The sequence below is a fragment of the Saccopteryx leptura genome, chromosome 6, assembly GCF_036850995.1.
Source record: "Saccopteryx leptura isolate mSacLep1 chromosome 6, mSacLep1_pri_phased_curated, whole genome shotgun sequence".
In the NCBI taxonomy this organism is placed as follows: Eukaryota; Metazoa; Chordata; class Mammalia; order Chiroptera; family Emballonuridae; genus Saccopteryx; species Saccopteryx leptura.
In genome coordinates this window covers 162,685,069-162,701,987 of record NC_089508.1, presented here as the reverse complement: position 1 = coordinate 162,701,987, position 16,919 = coordinate 162,685,069, and the positions used below count along the sequence as shown (strand labels likewise).

The following is a 16,919-nucleotide window of genomic DNA, read 5'->3' as shown; positions in this document are numbered from 1 at the left end:
AGTGAAAAACTGGGAACAATTCATGTGTCCAATTATGATACAATTACATTATGTGGCAATTATGGTACATCAATTGATGTATTTGGCAAAGACTACTAGTTCCCTACTCAGTATCCTTTCTCAATGTTCCTTAATAACAGAACTCTGATTTTATTTGAGTGGCAACTTGCTTGACTAAAAGACTACATTTCTCAGCCTCCCTTGTTGTTATGTGTAGCCAATGAGATGTAAGTGGGAGCTAGCTATAAGGCAAAAAAGTTCTAGGAAGACTCCTGAAAGGTAGCTTACTAAATTGGAAAGCACTCCCTATATCGCCCTTACCCTCTTCCTCCTTTCTAGAATATGTATTGCTGGGGCCATAGTTACCATCTTGGTAACCTTGAGGATAGAAACCACATACTAGGATGGTGAAGCAGAAAAACAGAATGCTGAGATCTAGGTAACAGTAGAACTGCCATACTAGACTGTCCTAGACAGTCTACCCCTGCATTTGTTTTAAATAAAAGAGAAAAAGTTTTCCTTTTGTTCAGACCATTATTAATTTAGGTTTTGTAGCCAAATCCACTATCAAATGCAATAGTAAAATACTATGTAACCATCAAAAGTTGTATTACAAAAATATTGAGATGACAAAATGTTTATTATGTACCACTAAATAAAATAAGCAGACTTATATAAAATAGTGTTAGAATATGACTGTATAATTTAAAAATACAGGCAGAACTCATTTTATTGCATTCCAAAAATGTTGCATATTTTTGCCTGACCAGGCGGTGGCACAGTGGATAGAGCGTCGGACTGGGATGAGGAGGACCCAGGTTCGAGACCCTGAAGTCACCAGCTTGAGCGCAGGCTCATCTGGTTTAAGCAAAGCTCACCAGCTTGGATCCAAGGTCGCTAGCTTGAGCAAGGGGTTACTCGGTCTGCTGTAGCCCCACAGTCGAGGCACATATGAGAGGGTAATCAATGAACAACTAAGGTGTTGCAACGAAAAACTGATGGTTGATGCTTCTCATCTCTCTCCGTTCCTGTCTGTCCCTATCTATCTCTGTCTCTGAAAAAAAAAAAGTTGCATATTTTTTTTATAAATTAAAGGCAAGACCTTTCACCCGCAAAATGATTATAGCTTGCTTTATTGAGGTTGTCTGAAATTGAACCTGCAATATCTCCAAGGTATGCCTGTATGTACATATATATTTGCTCATATATATATATATATATATATATATATATATATATACACACACACACACACACACACACACACACTTTAAAAGCACACTGGAAGTAAATACACTACAATATTGTTGACATGCTTTTTATATCTTTAGATGATAGGATTACATGTCATCATACAATTTCTTTTCTTTATGCTACTGTTTTTCAGGTTTTCTGTATCAGAATGATTATTATTTGAATGTGTATTCTTTTATAAATAAAAGCTAGAAAAATCATATAAAGTGAAAGCCATTAAAGAACGTAAACCCTCTAAATCTGTGTGCTAAGAGTTTTGGTTGACTTTATAGCTAACTGAATAAATCTGAATTAAAATAATAAAAAAAAATATATTGTGAGGCTATAGTTTAAGAAATACAGTCTTACGTGGACTTTTTACATAATCTCTTATAAGCTAATTTTATAGCACAGGGAAAACATAAGCAATATAAAATTAACTCAAATACTCAATACTTAAATATTCAAAGTTGTCATTTTTAAAACCCCTAAATAACCATACATATATAGAGTAAGTACCTTTGTAGCATGCAAGTGTGAGAGCACTTTCTTTGAATTCATTAGAATGAGTGTTGATGCCTGCCCCATGATCTAGAAGAACTCTTGCAACCTCCACATGACCTGCACTGGCCGCTTCCATTAAGGGGGTATGTCCATTTTCATTATGATCTTCTATATTTGCACCTTCATTAAGTAGCACTTTCACAATGTCAACAAATCCTCCAGCACAGGCATAAGTTAATGCAGTGTTTCCTAACAAAGAACAAAAGAAATACAAAATTATGATAGAATGTATACAATTATGATTATGCTACTGTTCTAGTTCTACTTCTATTTTCTTACATAAACAATCATCTCAGTTTTGTTGTATTGTTTAGAAGCATCATCTTAATTTTCTTACTAATTAAAAGGTTTATTATAAACAGGCCAATTTACCTCTCTTCATATTTCCTTAGTTCAATATTAAGTACAACCCTGAAAAATCACTTTCAACATATTTTTATATAAAATATTCTCATATATTATTTAAAATTATTCCTTTGTTCTTTCAACACTGTACATCTCACAAACACTTAATTTTCTATGTATATTCATTTTTTCATTTTCTTTTACCTCTCCTTTATCTTACAGATTTACTCATAAGACAATTCATTGTTTTAGGTACATTTTCCTTCTGAAACATATCTTCTTTCTAGTTCACATATTTATGTTCGCATGTTTATGTGAACTAGAGAGACAGATATAAATTCTCCTCAGCATAACTCCTTCAAAGGAAAATTTCTTTACAAGGTCCTTGGTTTGTCATTTATTTCTTTCCTGATTTTGTTTTGAGGATTTTTATTTATTATTAAAGGGGGGGTGGGAAAATGGTTTAACCATGCAACAGGATGAGATTAGAGAAGAATGTTTTAAAGGTTCATCAAGAAAACTATCATTTCAGAACTCAATCTGTTCAGAATTCAAACATTTAACCATCTCAAAGATTATGCATATTAATATTATTACCATTAAGACATTTTGGTCAGTAAAATGACCTAGAATCCTTTTTAATAAGTCTTCCTCATTTTAAAAATAAATTAGGCTACATTTATCATTTACTTAATGGTATGGAATACTAATAGACTTTCATTATTTAAATTTCCTTTTAAACCATTTGGTTGCCTCACTAAATCCAAGGACTCTCACTATTAAAACTATACCTATAACTCAGGACACACAACCAAGGGCTCTTCCTGTTTATGAGTGTGAGAAGCATAAATAAATAAAAGAGTAGTCTTTTCTAGAGTAGCTTCATGCTGCCATAAGAGTATCTTATTAGTAAATGCATTCAGTATACCTGACATGAAAAACCCTATAGGTTAAATATTCTCAGGTTAGTCCATAAAGACAAGGGACTTGTGTTTAAATAAAATAAAAAATTTTAAGAGATACAGTTCATAATTTTGCTTCTTTATACACTGCATATCATTGTGGTAGAAAAAACTGTCCTCTATAGAAAAATTATCATTCTCATCAAACAGAATCGAAATATGTTTTAAAACTTTTAAAGATAGTAATCTGTATTTTACTCCTAAACAAGGGCTAAAATTTTTCTGTAGGTTTGGAACTGGCTTTCCCTAGAAACCAAATTTTTCTTAGGTAATAATTATATCAATTTATTTTCCTCAAGTTCATACATCATTTTCTACATACCTGTTGCAGACTGGGAATTGACATTTGCATCATGAAGAAGTAATAATTTCACAATATCTAAATAACCTCCACTGGATGCTGCCATTAGGGGAGTTATGTCTCCTTTAGTCCCTCGATCTTCAACATCAGCATGCATAGCAAGTAATACCTTTAAAACACACACACAAGGAAATTAATTCATTTTTTAAAAATGTATTGATTTAGAGAGAAAAAGGGAGAGGGAGGGAGGGAAGAAGGGAGAGCAAGCAACAAACAGAACCATCAATTTATTGTTACATTTATTTATGAATTCACTGGTAGATTCATATGTGTGTCCTGTCTAAGGGTTGAACCCACAACCTTGCATACTGAGACCATGCTCTAACCAACTGAACTACCTGGTCAGGGTAGAAATTATCAATTGCTGCTATTAACAGTATTTCTAGAGAATATACTAAATCTGGGAAAATATTCTTTTATTTAGTGGGGGGTAAGAGGGTTGAAGAAAAATAATAAATAATCACCTTTAGAAAAATACACTAATGTTCACTGCTCAAAACACCAAGTTAGATGGTGTTTCCCATACCATTACATATTAATCTTTAAGTATATAATCACATTAGCCATCCTATTATAAAATAGGACTGCTCTTGTCAAAGAACTTGTGTTACGCTTGGGATCATCTAGTAGAGAATAGCAAAAATACACTTGCAAGATAGAAACTAATAAACACATGGTTATTTCCTAATATTGCTCTAATAGAAGGAAAAAAATTAAAAGATTTAGGGAAATATGACAAAATGAAAATAAATCACTACTTGCTATTATAGCTTTGTATTATTTCCAAACACAAGTTTAAAATAAAATATTATTTGTGTGTTTACTGATTAGGACTAGTTTTGAATAAGTGGCAGAAAAATGGACCATGCCTTGTTGCATGTATAGGCAATAAATTATGTATTAGTTTCTATTTTACCTACTGCCAAAAAGGAAAGACCTTGGCCCATAATTATAATTTTTTATTTATAATAAAAATAAAACATCAATACCCTTCCATAATTTTAAGCACTAAAGATATTTCTCCTTACTTGCGCTAATTCATAATATCCTGCTGAACAAGCCAAACACAGCAGGCTCTCTCCTTCTTCTGTATGTTCATTTACACTTCTGCCTTCATCTAGCAATTTACGAACAGCATTTACATCCCCATCTGAACAGGCTTCTGCCAGACTGCGACTGAAAACAAAATCAATAATTAACCAACACAGAAAGACTCAGGCTCCCATGGTAACAAATTACATTAAATATAAATAGTCATACATAGAAAAATATTGATATAGTTAAAAAAAATTTGTATGAACATCCTGTTTAGTTGAGATCTTGTTTGCAATACTATTCATGTATGTCAACTAAGCCAGAATGTCATTTTTAGTTTTCAACATGTCCTAACATATTGTCATATTAAATTTTAAATAAACTTTTTAAAAGCATTAGATGCACAAGTTTTTAAACTATACTATACTAATGTAATAACTGCCAAAGACATTTGGGATATAATCCTATAGATTAAAATTTCATTTGGTAACAGTAGAAGATGAAAATCAAAGTAAAACTTTTATTGTAGAATGAGTAACAAAACAGGGAATCTCAAACTTATTGTACATACAGATCACCCATGTTTCTTATTAAAATGCAGATTCTGATTCAGAAGACTCAAGATGGGGATCAGGAATTCTGCATTTGTAATAAGCTCTGAGGTGATGCTGATACTGCTAGCACATCAACCGTATTTAGGCAGTAAGCACCTAGATTATTGAATTAGAAACCCATTTCATTTATTATTTTTCCCCAGTTTTATAATTGGTATACAGCACTATACAAGTGTACAGTGACTTGACTTACATGTATGATATAAAATAATTACAGTAAGTTTAATTAACATCCATCACTTCATATAGATACAAAAAAGGTGGGGTTTTTTTGTTGTGATGAGAACTCTTAAAATTTACTCTTTTAGCAACTTTCAACTTTTCATATATTATTATTCAAGTAGTCAGTTTAGAGTTTACTCCTATAACTAACTGTTAGGAAAAGTAACTTCCTGCCTGACGAGGCAGTGGCGCAGTGGACAGAGCTTCGGCCTGGGACGCAGAGGACTCAGGTTTGAAACCTCAAGGTAGCCGGCATGAGTGCAGGTTCATCCAGCTTGAGCATGGCATCACTGGCTTGAGCCTAGGATCATAGACATAACTCCATGGTCACTAGCTTGAGCCCAAAAATCGCTGGCTTGAAGCCCAAGGTCATTGGCTTGAGCAGCGGGTCACTCGCTCTGCCGAAGCCCCTCAGTCAAGGCACATATGAGAAAGCAATCAATGAACAACTAAGGAGCCGCAACAAAGAACTGATGCTTCTCATCTCTCTCCCTTCCTGTCTATCTGTCCCTATCTGTCCCTCTCTCTGTCCTTCTTCTGTCTCTGTCACAAAAAAAAAGAAAACTTACTTAGAAATGGAAAACAGATCTTATTCAGTTTGATTACATATAGTATTTTCCACAAGGATGCTCAATGTATATAAGTAGAATGTCAGAATAAAAATAATATCCATTTTTATACCCATAATTACATATACATTCATATATCAACTTAAAATAAAAGAGTGGGAAAAAGCAGGTTTACAGTTGCCCATATAGAAAAAGACATGCAGGTTATAATTATTGTAATAGCTTTATTAACTCAAAAAACTGTCACAATGGCAGAGTAAACCTACTTTTGCCCACACCATATACTATAATATCCATTTGGCTAAAGTTTGTAAGCCCCTCCAAAAGATATATTAACCAAATTTTGCTACTTCCCCAAAATCCACTCAAGGAAATATCTAATAATCTAGCAGAGGGCCTTAGATACATACGTGTCTATCTGTCCTGCATTGTGGCCATTTTCTGCTTTCATCCGCGTCAAAGCAGCAGCAGCTTCATCCAGCGCACAACTTACTGAGGATGTCAGTCTCCGGAGTACCTCAGGATCTGCAAAAGCTTTACCATCAGCAGTTGACAATTTGCCAATTCCTTCAGTGTGCGTCAATCAATCAGAAGTGCAAGGGAAAAAAAAGCATAAAAGTGAAAATTGTAATTACATTTCTAAACATTATTTATCTAGGGCAAAAATGATATAGTTTTCACAGATAAGGCTCAGAGAATATTAGGCTGATAATTTCAATTCTGCCATTAATGTCAAAAGGCCAATGCAGCCTGACCGGTGGTGGCGTAGTGGATATAGCGCCAACCTGGGGTACTGAGGTCCCAGGTTCAAAATTCCAAGAAGCCAGCTTGAGTGCAGGGTCACTGGCTTGCACATGGGATCATCGATGTTCCTGTTTCTCTCTTGCAAGTTAATAAAATAAACATTAAATAAAAACACCTAGGCCCTGGCTGCTTGGCTCAGTGGTAGAGCGTCGACCCCACACATGGATGTCCCAGGTTCACTTCCCAGTCAGGGCACACAGGAGAAGTGACCATCTGTTTCTCTACCCCTCCCCCTTCTTACTCTTTCTCTTCTCCTCCAGCAGCCATGGCTCGATTGGTTTGAGTGCATTGTCTCACCATTGAGGATGGCTCCATGGAGCCCACCTGTCTCAGGCACTAAAAACAGCTTAGTTGGGAACATGGTCCCATTGGCCCCAGATGGATGGATCCCAGTTGGGGCACATGTGGGAATCTATCTCCCTGCTCCTACTCTCATGTGGAAAAGGAAAAAAATCTAAATGTTAAAAAAAACGAAACCCTGAAAAGTACTATTATACTACCTAGTATATATTTTTCTAATGTTGATGGGGAAGAGGGGATAACTTTTCTAAGCATAAGACCAAATCCTAAAAGCCATGAAGTAAAAGATTAGTAAAAGTGACATTAATCATTTTTAATTTCGTAAAAATTTCTATATAATTAATGACACCATGTCCTGGCTGGATAGGTCAGTTGGTTAGAGCATCATCCAGAAGCTCAGAAGTTGCCGGTTCAATCCCCGGTCAGGACACATACAGGATCAGATTGATATTCCTGTCTCTCTCCCTCTCTCCTTCTCTCTCACTCTCTCTCTTCCTCCCTCCCATTTTCTCCTCCAATACCAACAAATTTTTTTAAAAGCACCATAAATAAAGTTAAAAATCAAAACTGGAAAATTAATACCCAATGTATTTAACGTATATCATTTAGAAAGAGCTGCCATATAATTTACTGATAATATTAAATAAATGCAAACAATAAAATTGACAAAAATATTTGACTGAGGTCTGAAGCCCTCTCAAAAACTATTGATAGGAATATATACTGGTAAAAACTTAGGGGACAAATTTGACAACAGTTATCAAAATTTTAAATGCAAATATCCTTTGACCAAGTGATACCACTTTTTAGGAATTCTTCCCATAAAGATATTTGCACAAGAGAAGTTATAGATATATGTAAACTACAGCATTAATTATGATATGAAAAAATAGGAAATAAATTAAGTATCACTTAACAAATTGGTAAAATAAATTATGGTGTATCCAAGCAACAGAGTATTATCATCTTACCCCTTAAAACAGTGGTCCCCAACCTTTTTTGGGCCACGGACCGGTTTAATGTCAGAAAATATTTTCACGGACCGGCCTTTAGGGTGGGACGAATAAATGTATCACGTGACTGAGACAAGCGTCAAGAGTGAGTCTTGCCTGACCTGTGGTGGCACAGTGGATAAAGCGTAGACCTGGAAGTGCTGAGGTCGCCGGTTCGAAACCCTGGGCTTGCCTGCTCAAGGCACATATGGGAGTTGATGCTTCCAGCTCCTCCCCCCTTCTCTCTCTGTCTCTCCCTCTCCTTTCTAAAATGAATAAATAAAAAATTAAAAAAAAAAAGACTACACTATTAAAAAAAAAAAAAAAGAGTGAGTCTTAGACGAATGTAACAGAGGGAATCTGGTCATTTTTAAAAAATAAAACATCGTTCAGACTTAAATATAAATAAAATGGAAATAATGTAAGTTATTTACTCTTTCTCTGCGGTCCGGTACCAAATGGCCCTCGGACCGGTATCGGTCTGTGGCCCAGGGTTGGGGACCACTGCCTTAAAAGAAGTTAAAAGAGCCTGACCAGGTGGTGGCACAATGGATAGAGTGTTGGACTGGGATGCGGAAGGACCCAGGTTCGAGACCCCCAGGTCGCCAGCTTGAGCGCGGGCTCATCTGGTGTGAGCAAAAAGCTCACCAGCTTGGACCCAAGGTCGCGAGCAAGGGGTTACTCAGTCTGCTGAAGGCCCATGGTCAAGGCACATATGAGAGAGCAGTCAATGAACAACTAAGGTGTTGCAACAAAAAACTGATGATTGATGCTTCTCATCTCTTTCCGTTCCTGTCTGTCCCTATCTATCCCTCTCTGACTCTCCCTCTGTCTCTGAAATTAAAAAAAAAAAAAAAAGTTAAAAGATCAACATACATGTTATGAAAAGATGCCCACAATAAATTAAGTGAATAAAAAAATAAAATTATACTTGACAGGTGGTGGTGCAGTGGATAGAACATCGACCTGGGACACTGAGGTTCCAGGTTCAAAACCCCAAGGTCACCGGCTTAAGCACGGGTTCATCCAGCTTGAGCGCAGGCTCACCAGCTTGAGCACGGGGTCACTGGCTTAAGTGTGGGATCATCAACGTGATCCCATGGTCACTGGCTTGAGCCCAAAGATAGCTGGCTTGAAGCCCAAAGTCACTTACTTATACGAGGGGTCATTGGCTCAGCTTCAGTCATCTCACTCCACCCCATTACCATCAAGACACATATGAGAAGCAATCAATGAACTACAGTGATACAACTACAAGTTGATGCTTCTCATTCTTCTCCATTCCTGTCTGTCTCTCTTTCTCTCTCAAAAAAAAATTATATTTCATATAGTATGGTCCTACTCCATTTTTTCTTTTTCTTTTTTTTTAATTTATTTACTGATTTTAGAGAGAGGAAGGTAGAGAGAGACAGAAACTTTGATCTGTTTCTGTATGTGCCCTGACTGGGGATCAAACCCACAACCTCTTGCATATGGGAGCAATGCCCTAACCAACCAAGCTTTCCAGTTAGGACTGATCCTACTTCATTTTTCAAAGAAATTATGTATATTCAAACATATACATGTATTTATATAACCACAAGGGAAAAAAATCAACAAATATATGAAAACTTCAACAATGGAAAGGCTTTATAGTCTATTTAATACATTTCATATTGCTTTAGCTATTTCATAATATGCATTACATTTACAATGTAAAAATAAAATTTTTAATTCTTCTTGAAATGACCTTAATTCTTAATTTTCTCCATAAATCTGAATTTAAAAGGAAAAAATGTATCTTCAACTTCAATTTTTCAGTTAAAATAGTGTCAAGTATCCTATCTTCCTTAAGAAGCCTAGTAATGTCTAACACATTCTCATAATTAAAAACACAAACATATGTCTAAAAATTCCTCTTAAATGTTATAGGCACAATACAAAGTCCAAAAGCACAGGAAAATACTGAACTGCTAAAAGAAACTATTTATTAAACTGACTTGCATAGGGCTTAGGAAGGAGTATATCACCTTAAAATACATCTGATGATTTGTTTGGACAATATATTATACTCAACAATGAATCTGAATCCCTTAATTAGAGGTCTGAAGTAGTACTCACAACATTAGTGAAGTGTCAGCCTAAACCAAAAGGTATTACCACCACTAAAAAAATCTTGGTCTGGAAAAGGAAAGTGAATTAGTCCAGAGAATATTTTAGGGAAGAGAAATGCTCCTGTTTTTCTTCCTGTTTGAAGTAAAATATAAGTATCCAAAGCACAAGAAAAAAAAATAGAGGGTGGCCACAGAATTGTCATTTCAGAAATCTTGTACAGTATATCTCTCAATCAAATCTAGGACACTCATAAATCAGACTAAAAAGGAAGGAGACCAATATAACTATTAATATGATCTTCATACCTTTTCTTTCGTAATTACCAGTCCTGCCCTAAATTATTAAATAGTTTTCTGCTGGATACTTGCATATTTTGTCCAATCTAGTTTTTAAGTTTCTATCAATTCCAGATAGAGACATTAGATAGACTGAAAGTCAATCTGCTATAAGTCTTACCTAAGCTTTTTAATAACAGAATAAAGTTAAAGGAACAACAAAGATGATATCAAGAAAATACATTCCTAACACACTATGTTTTTCCAAGAATAATACAGAAATACTCAATTTCTTTTATCCTAGTTTTCCCCTAGTCATTACTTGGTCAAATGTAATGTTGTTTATTTCCTTCAAAATGAAATGTGTTAAAAAGCTGCTATGGTTTTTCTGAATATCTTTAATATATTGCTTCTTAAAGTACACTGACTCTTAACATGGGTTTAAATTGTATAGGTCCACGGGTTTTTTTCAATAAATCTACAGTTGGCTTTCCATATCACTGGGGTTTGCATCCACGAATGTTGGAGGTCCAACACTGTGCACTGTTCTACACCACAGATTTGGAATCCCCAGGGGTTCCTGGAATCAAATTCCACCAATACTGAGAAACAACTGAGTTTGGAGAAAGTCAAAAGTTAAAAGTAGATTTTTTACTGCATGGCGGCTGGCACCCCTAACCTCCTGCATTGTTCTACAATCAACTGTACTCAGAAACTGAATGCAATTTTCTATACTTTTTAAAATGTTTTATTTTGCATTTTCCATATTTAATAACTTTAACATGGCATAAGGTATATTATATGTTCTAGCCACTATAAAAATAACCTAAAAATTCTTCCAAATTAAGTTCTTTGTGTGTATAATATGCACAAATATTTATAATAAGTAGGTGAATAAAGGAAGTGCCATATAATGTGAACATCTCAAAAAGCAATATATAAATAACAGAAAAAATTAACTTCCTTCTTAAATACAATTTTAGGAGATGTAAGGTTTTTATTACAGTGTAATAGAAACATTATGTAAAAATTATCAAGCAGATCAATTTTCCTTTTCTGCTACTTCAGAACAAGAGGTTGATATAGCTTGGTATATCTGACTAGAGTTAGTCCAATTTTTTGCTCAATTTTTATTTAAAATCTTCTAAGTAAAAAATAGCAATGTATATTTTAGATACATACATATAAACTAAAAAAAGTAAGTAAATAATCATACAATTCCCTAAATTAGTTAAAAGAGTCATAATTGCATAAACTAAGTTTATCTTTCACATTTTTATTTTATAATATAATTAGTAGTTAAGTTTTCCTTGGTAATTAGCTTATCTAATACCTTAAAAATGTTAGTGTAGAGCCCAGAAATCACTCACAGAAAACTTTCAACCAAGAATTTTAAAATACGTGACCATTTTCTTTAACAACATATATATAATTTATTTTTAATTTTTTTTTTTTATTCATTTTAGAGAGGAGAGGGAGAGAGAGAGAGAGAGAGAGAGAGAGGAGAGACAGAGAGAGAGAAGGGGGGTTGGAGCTGGAAGCATCAACTCCCATATGTGCCTTGACCAGGCAAGCCCAGGGTTTCGAACTGGCGACCTCAGCATTTCCAGGCCGACGCTTTATCCACTGCGCCACCACAGGTCAGGCTATAATTTTTTTTAAGATTTCAAATTTCATTCAATGTTATATAATTTGGAAGTAATCTTGTATAACTTTGTATAAGCTAGACCAGTGGTTCTCAACCTGTGGGTCGCGACCCCGCCGGGGTCACGACCCACAGGTTGAGAACCCGCTGAGCTAGACATTTAAAGAGATGAAAGAGTAAACAAAAAAGAATGTACCTGCTGCTTCTAGCAATGCTTCCAGTCGTGCCTGTGTCTCTGGATCCACAGTGCGTAAGTCTGCTCCTTCTGCAGTACTGGATAAGAATATCTCTGACGTTGTTTTAAGCACTGGGTTATCCAGATCTTCTTGGTCCAAAATAAATGATTCAACCTGTTTATGAATTAAATATGCAATATCCATAAAAATGATCTCAATATTGTTAGAATCACTGCAATTAACCAGATAAATTACGGTAAAAATTGGGGCTATGGGAAGGGACTTTGAGGGAACCTCCCAACTATCTGCTTATCTTTAGATCTGACTATAGGTATAACATAGACACAACAAATTCAAATTTTCTAGAGAGCACTGTATCTTCCATGCCTGAGCCTGAAAAGTAGCATTCTTTTCAATGAAACAAGTATATGAACATAGTCCCCCAGATGATGTATGTAGGACTACATAATAAAAAAAAAAAAATAAGATAGCAGGCCCTGGCTGGTTGGCTCAGTGGTAGAGCGTTGGCCTGGCGTGCAGAAGTCCCGGGTTCGATTCCCGGCCAGGGCACACAGGAGAAGCGCCCATCTGCTTCTCCATCCCCTCTCCTTCCTCTCTGTCTCTCTCTATCCCTCCCGCAGCCGAGGCTCCATTGGAGCAAAGATGGCCTGGACGCTGGGGATGGCTCCTTGGCCTTTGCCCCAGGCACTGGAGTGGCTCTGGTCGCAACAGAGCGACGCCCCAGAGGGGCAGAGCATCGCCCCCTGGTGGGCAGAGCATCACCCGTGGTGGGCGTGCCGGTGGATCCCGGTCGGGCGCATGCGGGAGTCTGTCTGACTGTCTCCCCCAGGTTCCAGCTTCAGAAAAATACAAAAAAAAAAAAAAAAATTGATAGCATTAATAAGTCATTCAAGCACAGCTTTTCCTTGCTTCTAATTAATTTATTCAATTCTAATTCTTTTAAAAAAATTTAATCCACTGCCAAATATCTTGAGTCCTACAGACAAGAAAGCTACATGAGATTAGGAAATCATACCTGTTTATTCACTGCTCTATTCTCTGGACCTAAAACTACCTTGTACTTTGCAAAGAGTTGGTATTCAATACATATTCATTAAAATGAATAAATGGTGTAAGCAAAACCAACTTATGAAAATAAACGCAACCCTCTAATTTCAAATCAAGTTTATTCTAAACAAATTCTCTTTTTTCTTTTTTGTGACAGAAACCTTAAAGAGTCAGAGAGAGGGACAGATAGGGACAGACAGACAGGAAGCGAGAGAGATGAGAAGCATCAATTTTCGTTGCAGCAACTTAGTTGTTCATTGATTGATTTCTCATATGTGCCTTGACCGGGGAGCTACAGCAGAGTGAGTGACCCCTTGCTCAAGCCAGCGACAGTGGGCTTCAAGCCAGTGACCTTTGGGCTCAAGCCAGCAACCATGGGGTCATGTCTATGATCCCACGCTCAAGCCAGCCACCCCACGGCTCAAGCTGGTGAGCCCACACTCAAGCCGGATGAGCCCGCAGCTCAAGCCGGTTACCTTGGGGTTTCGAACCTGGGTCCTCCGTGTCCCGGTCCGACACTCTATCCACTGCGCCACTGTCTGGTCAGGCCTAAATACATTCTCTTAAAGTATGTACAACTCTTCCAGAAAGCAATTTAGAAATGTGTGTCAAAATGCTTTAAAAAGCTCATGCCCTTTGTCCTAGTAATTCCATTTTAAGAACTCTGTCCTTATAAAAAAAATTATCTTAAAGTCAGACAAAATTATGCAAGGATGTTCACTACAGCATTAATTAAAATACCAAAAATAAGAGGAAGCAAACTACCATTGGGAATTTGGTAAATAACTTTGGACATTCAAAGGATGGACTACTATATAGTCATTACACAGTGTTTTGAACCATACTGAATGGCAATGAGAAAGCATTCATAAAACTAAGCAAAAACCAGAAAATTGAAAACAGTAGCCTTTTTTTCCTAAAAGTATATATGTACATGTAAGTAAACATGAACATCTATATTCATGTATATAATCATGAGTACAGATTTACAAATCTATATACATTTGTAATATATAATTATGTATACCAGAGAAAGTTAATATATTTTTATAGATATATAGATAGAAAAACAGGAATAGAAAGGTTAGGTACTTCTTCAAAGTCATACAGCTAATAAATGGCAAAGCTAGGTTTCAAACCCAGGCCATTAAGCTACAGAATCTGTGCTCTTAACCACTAGATAATACTATGTCACAAATTTATAAACAAAAGATGTCAGTATTTGGACGAGACTATTTGGCATATTTAGCTAGTTGATCATGTTTCTACAATGGGTACCAAATAAAGATATCCTAATAAAGACAGTAAAGTTAGAATAATTTGGATATAATTATCTAGTATATTATAATTTTACAAAATAAATCTTTAACTTTAGATCTAATAACATTGAGCTGTGTACTATGTATGTACTTAGTACTATGCAACACAGCTTCTTTAATATGTAATTGAAAACATGGCATTCTAGATTTGTGCCAATAGATAAATGTAGACAATTAGTTGTCAAATGATAGTGAAAGGTGACTATACAACAAAAAGCTTGCTGCAAGCTCAGAACATTAGGTATTTGCAGATACATATACATGCCAGTTGTGAAAATTGATAAAACCATCAATTCAAATTCTGAAATTTACTGAAGATGGTATTTAAATATTAGTATTTCTATTTTATAGAAAGCACTGGTTGGCATGATCTGTAGTGGTGCAGTGGATAAAGCGTTGACCTGGAATGCTGAGGTCACCAATTCAAAACTCCAGACTTGCCCAGTCAAGGCATATACAAAAAAGCAACTACAAGTTGATGCTTGTCACTCCTCCCTCCACCTTTCTCTCTCTCTCTCTTTTTCTCTCTCCTCTCTCTAAAATCAATACATAAAAATATAAATAAAAATAAAGCACTGATCTGGCAGTTTGCTTCTAGAGCCTGCCTATCCTCTGCTTCCAAGGATGTATTAATTCTCTTCATTCCAATAAAATTTTAATCACTATGTTTAAATGTCAAAAAATAATTAATTTTAAAAAAGCATTGGTCTAATGTAGTACTACACATTATTATAGAGACAAATACAGATTATATGTAGCATGCAACGTTTATAAAATCCAAGTTAAGGATTTCCAATTCTCTCCCATTTGCTTTACCAGTATTACTGAAGTCCTGTTTTATATAAAGCACCATGAGAGCACAAACATGTGGTAGAAAAAATAAGGACTCCAACAACTATTACAAAAGAACTAGAGAGAAATAAATGGTACAACTATATACATTAGAGAGAAGTCACTTCCAGCCCCAGGAATCAAAGATTTTGCACAAGTAGTATTTGAGATACGCTTTTAAGGATGTATAGAGTTTCAGTAGGTGGTCAGATATAGGGGTAGAGGTGGAAGGGAATAAAATAAATAGACTTGAAGATGCATTTGGAAAATGATGAATGGTCTACTCGCAAAAAACATAAGGTCCCCTTCAGATATTGCTAGTGTGAATATAAATGGTGCCGTCATTGTGAAAGAGTTTGACAGTTCTTCAAATATTAAACACAGAATTACCATATGACCTAGCAATTCAACTTCTATGCATATATATATTATATATGTGAGGATTTAAAACTTATATACATGTTCACACAAAAACTTGCGCCCAGAAGTTCATGGTTGCATTATGCATAATAGACAAAAAATGGAAACAATCTAAATGTCCATCAACTGTTAAATGGATAAACAATGAAATGTTCAGCCATAAAAAGGAATAAATACTGACAAACACCAGAATAAAAATTTACAAGAAAGGTCCAGCATAGGCAAATCCATAGAGACAGAAAGATCAGTGGTTGCCTAAAGCAGTGGTCCCCAACCTTTTTTGGGCCACGGACCAGTTTAATGTCAGAAAATATTTTCACGGACCGGCCTTTAGGGTGGGACGGGTGTCACGTGACCGAGACAAGCGTCAAGAGTGAGTCTTAGACAGATTTAACAGAGGGAATCTGGTCATTTAAAAAAAATAAAACATCGTTCAGACTTAAATATAAATAAAACGGAAATAATGTAAGTTATTTATTCTTTCTCTGTGGACCGGTACCAAATGGCCCACAGACTGGTACCAGTCTGCGGCCCGGGAGTTGGGGACCACTGGCCTAAAGAGTCAAGGAGGGAGAAATGGGTGTGAATGCTAACAGATCTGAGATTTCTTTTTGGAATGATGACAATACCTGGAATTAGATAATGGTGAAAGCTGTATAACCTTGTGAATGTACTAAATAAACCACTGAGTTGTACATTTTAACATGCTGAATTTTATGGTATGTGAATTATATCTCAATTTTTACAAAACTGTAAAGTACTTATTATAGTAAACTAGGGCTTTAGGCTAGGAAGAACTGGGAACAGATTTGAGTAAGATCATGTAAAAAAGTGATAGACTGCTCATTGCCTACCTGGTCACTACCAGCAGGAAGACAGATAACCAGTAGCAATGTCATTTGGGTGTCAGTAATGTCAGTATCACATACACAAGACGGTGCATTCCTAAGTACTTGGGAAGAAGCAAGTTCAAAAGAAAAATGCACAAGTTATGTGCTGCTTACTTTCAGAGAGCTTGTAACCTCTCTTTGAAAATTACAATTCATAAGACCATCCACTGAGTTTTAACTCCAGTGTCTAAGAGTGCATA

The 16,919-nt window shown here is 35.7% G+C and overlaps 1 protein-coding gene across 3 annotated transcripts in view; it reads right to left on the bottom strand.

Annotated features, from left to right (window-relative positions):
* Nucleotides 1–16,919, bottom strand: part of ANKHD1 (ankyrin repeat and KH domain containing 1) — a 140,019-nt gene that overhangs the window by 97,769 nt on the left and 25,331 nt on the right. For all 3 annotated transcript variants that reach the window (XM_066388027.1, XM_066388026.1, XM_066388028.1), the window contains exons 2-6: nt 12,212–12,365; nt 6,316–6,472; nt 4,494–4,641; nt 3,427–3,574; nt 1,753–1,986 (exon numbers count right to left, since the gene is read on the bottom strand). In XM_066388027.1, the coding sequence (XP_066244124.1) occupies nt 1,753–1,986; nt 3,427–3,574; nt 4,494–4,641; nt 6,316–6,472; nt 12,212–12,365 (841 nt within the window). The remainder of the gene's footprint in view (nt 1–1,752; nt 1,987–3,426; nt 3,575–4,493; nt 4,642–6,315; nt 6,473–12,211; nt 12,366–16,919) is intronic.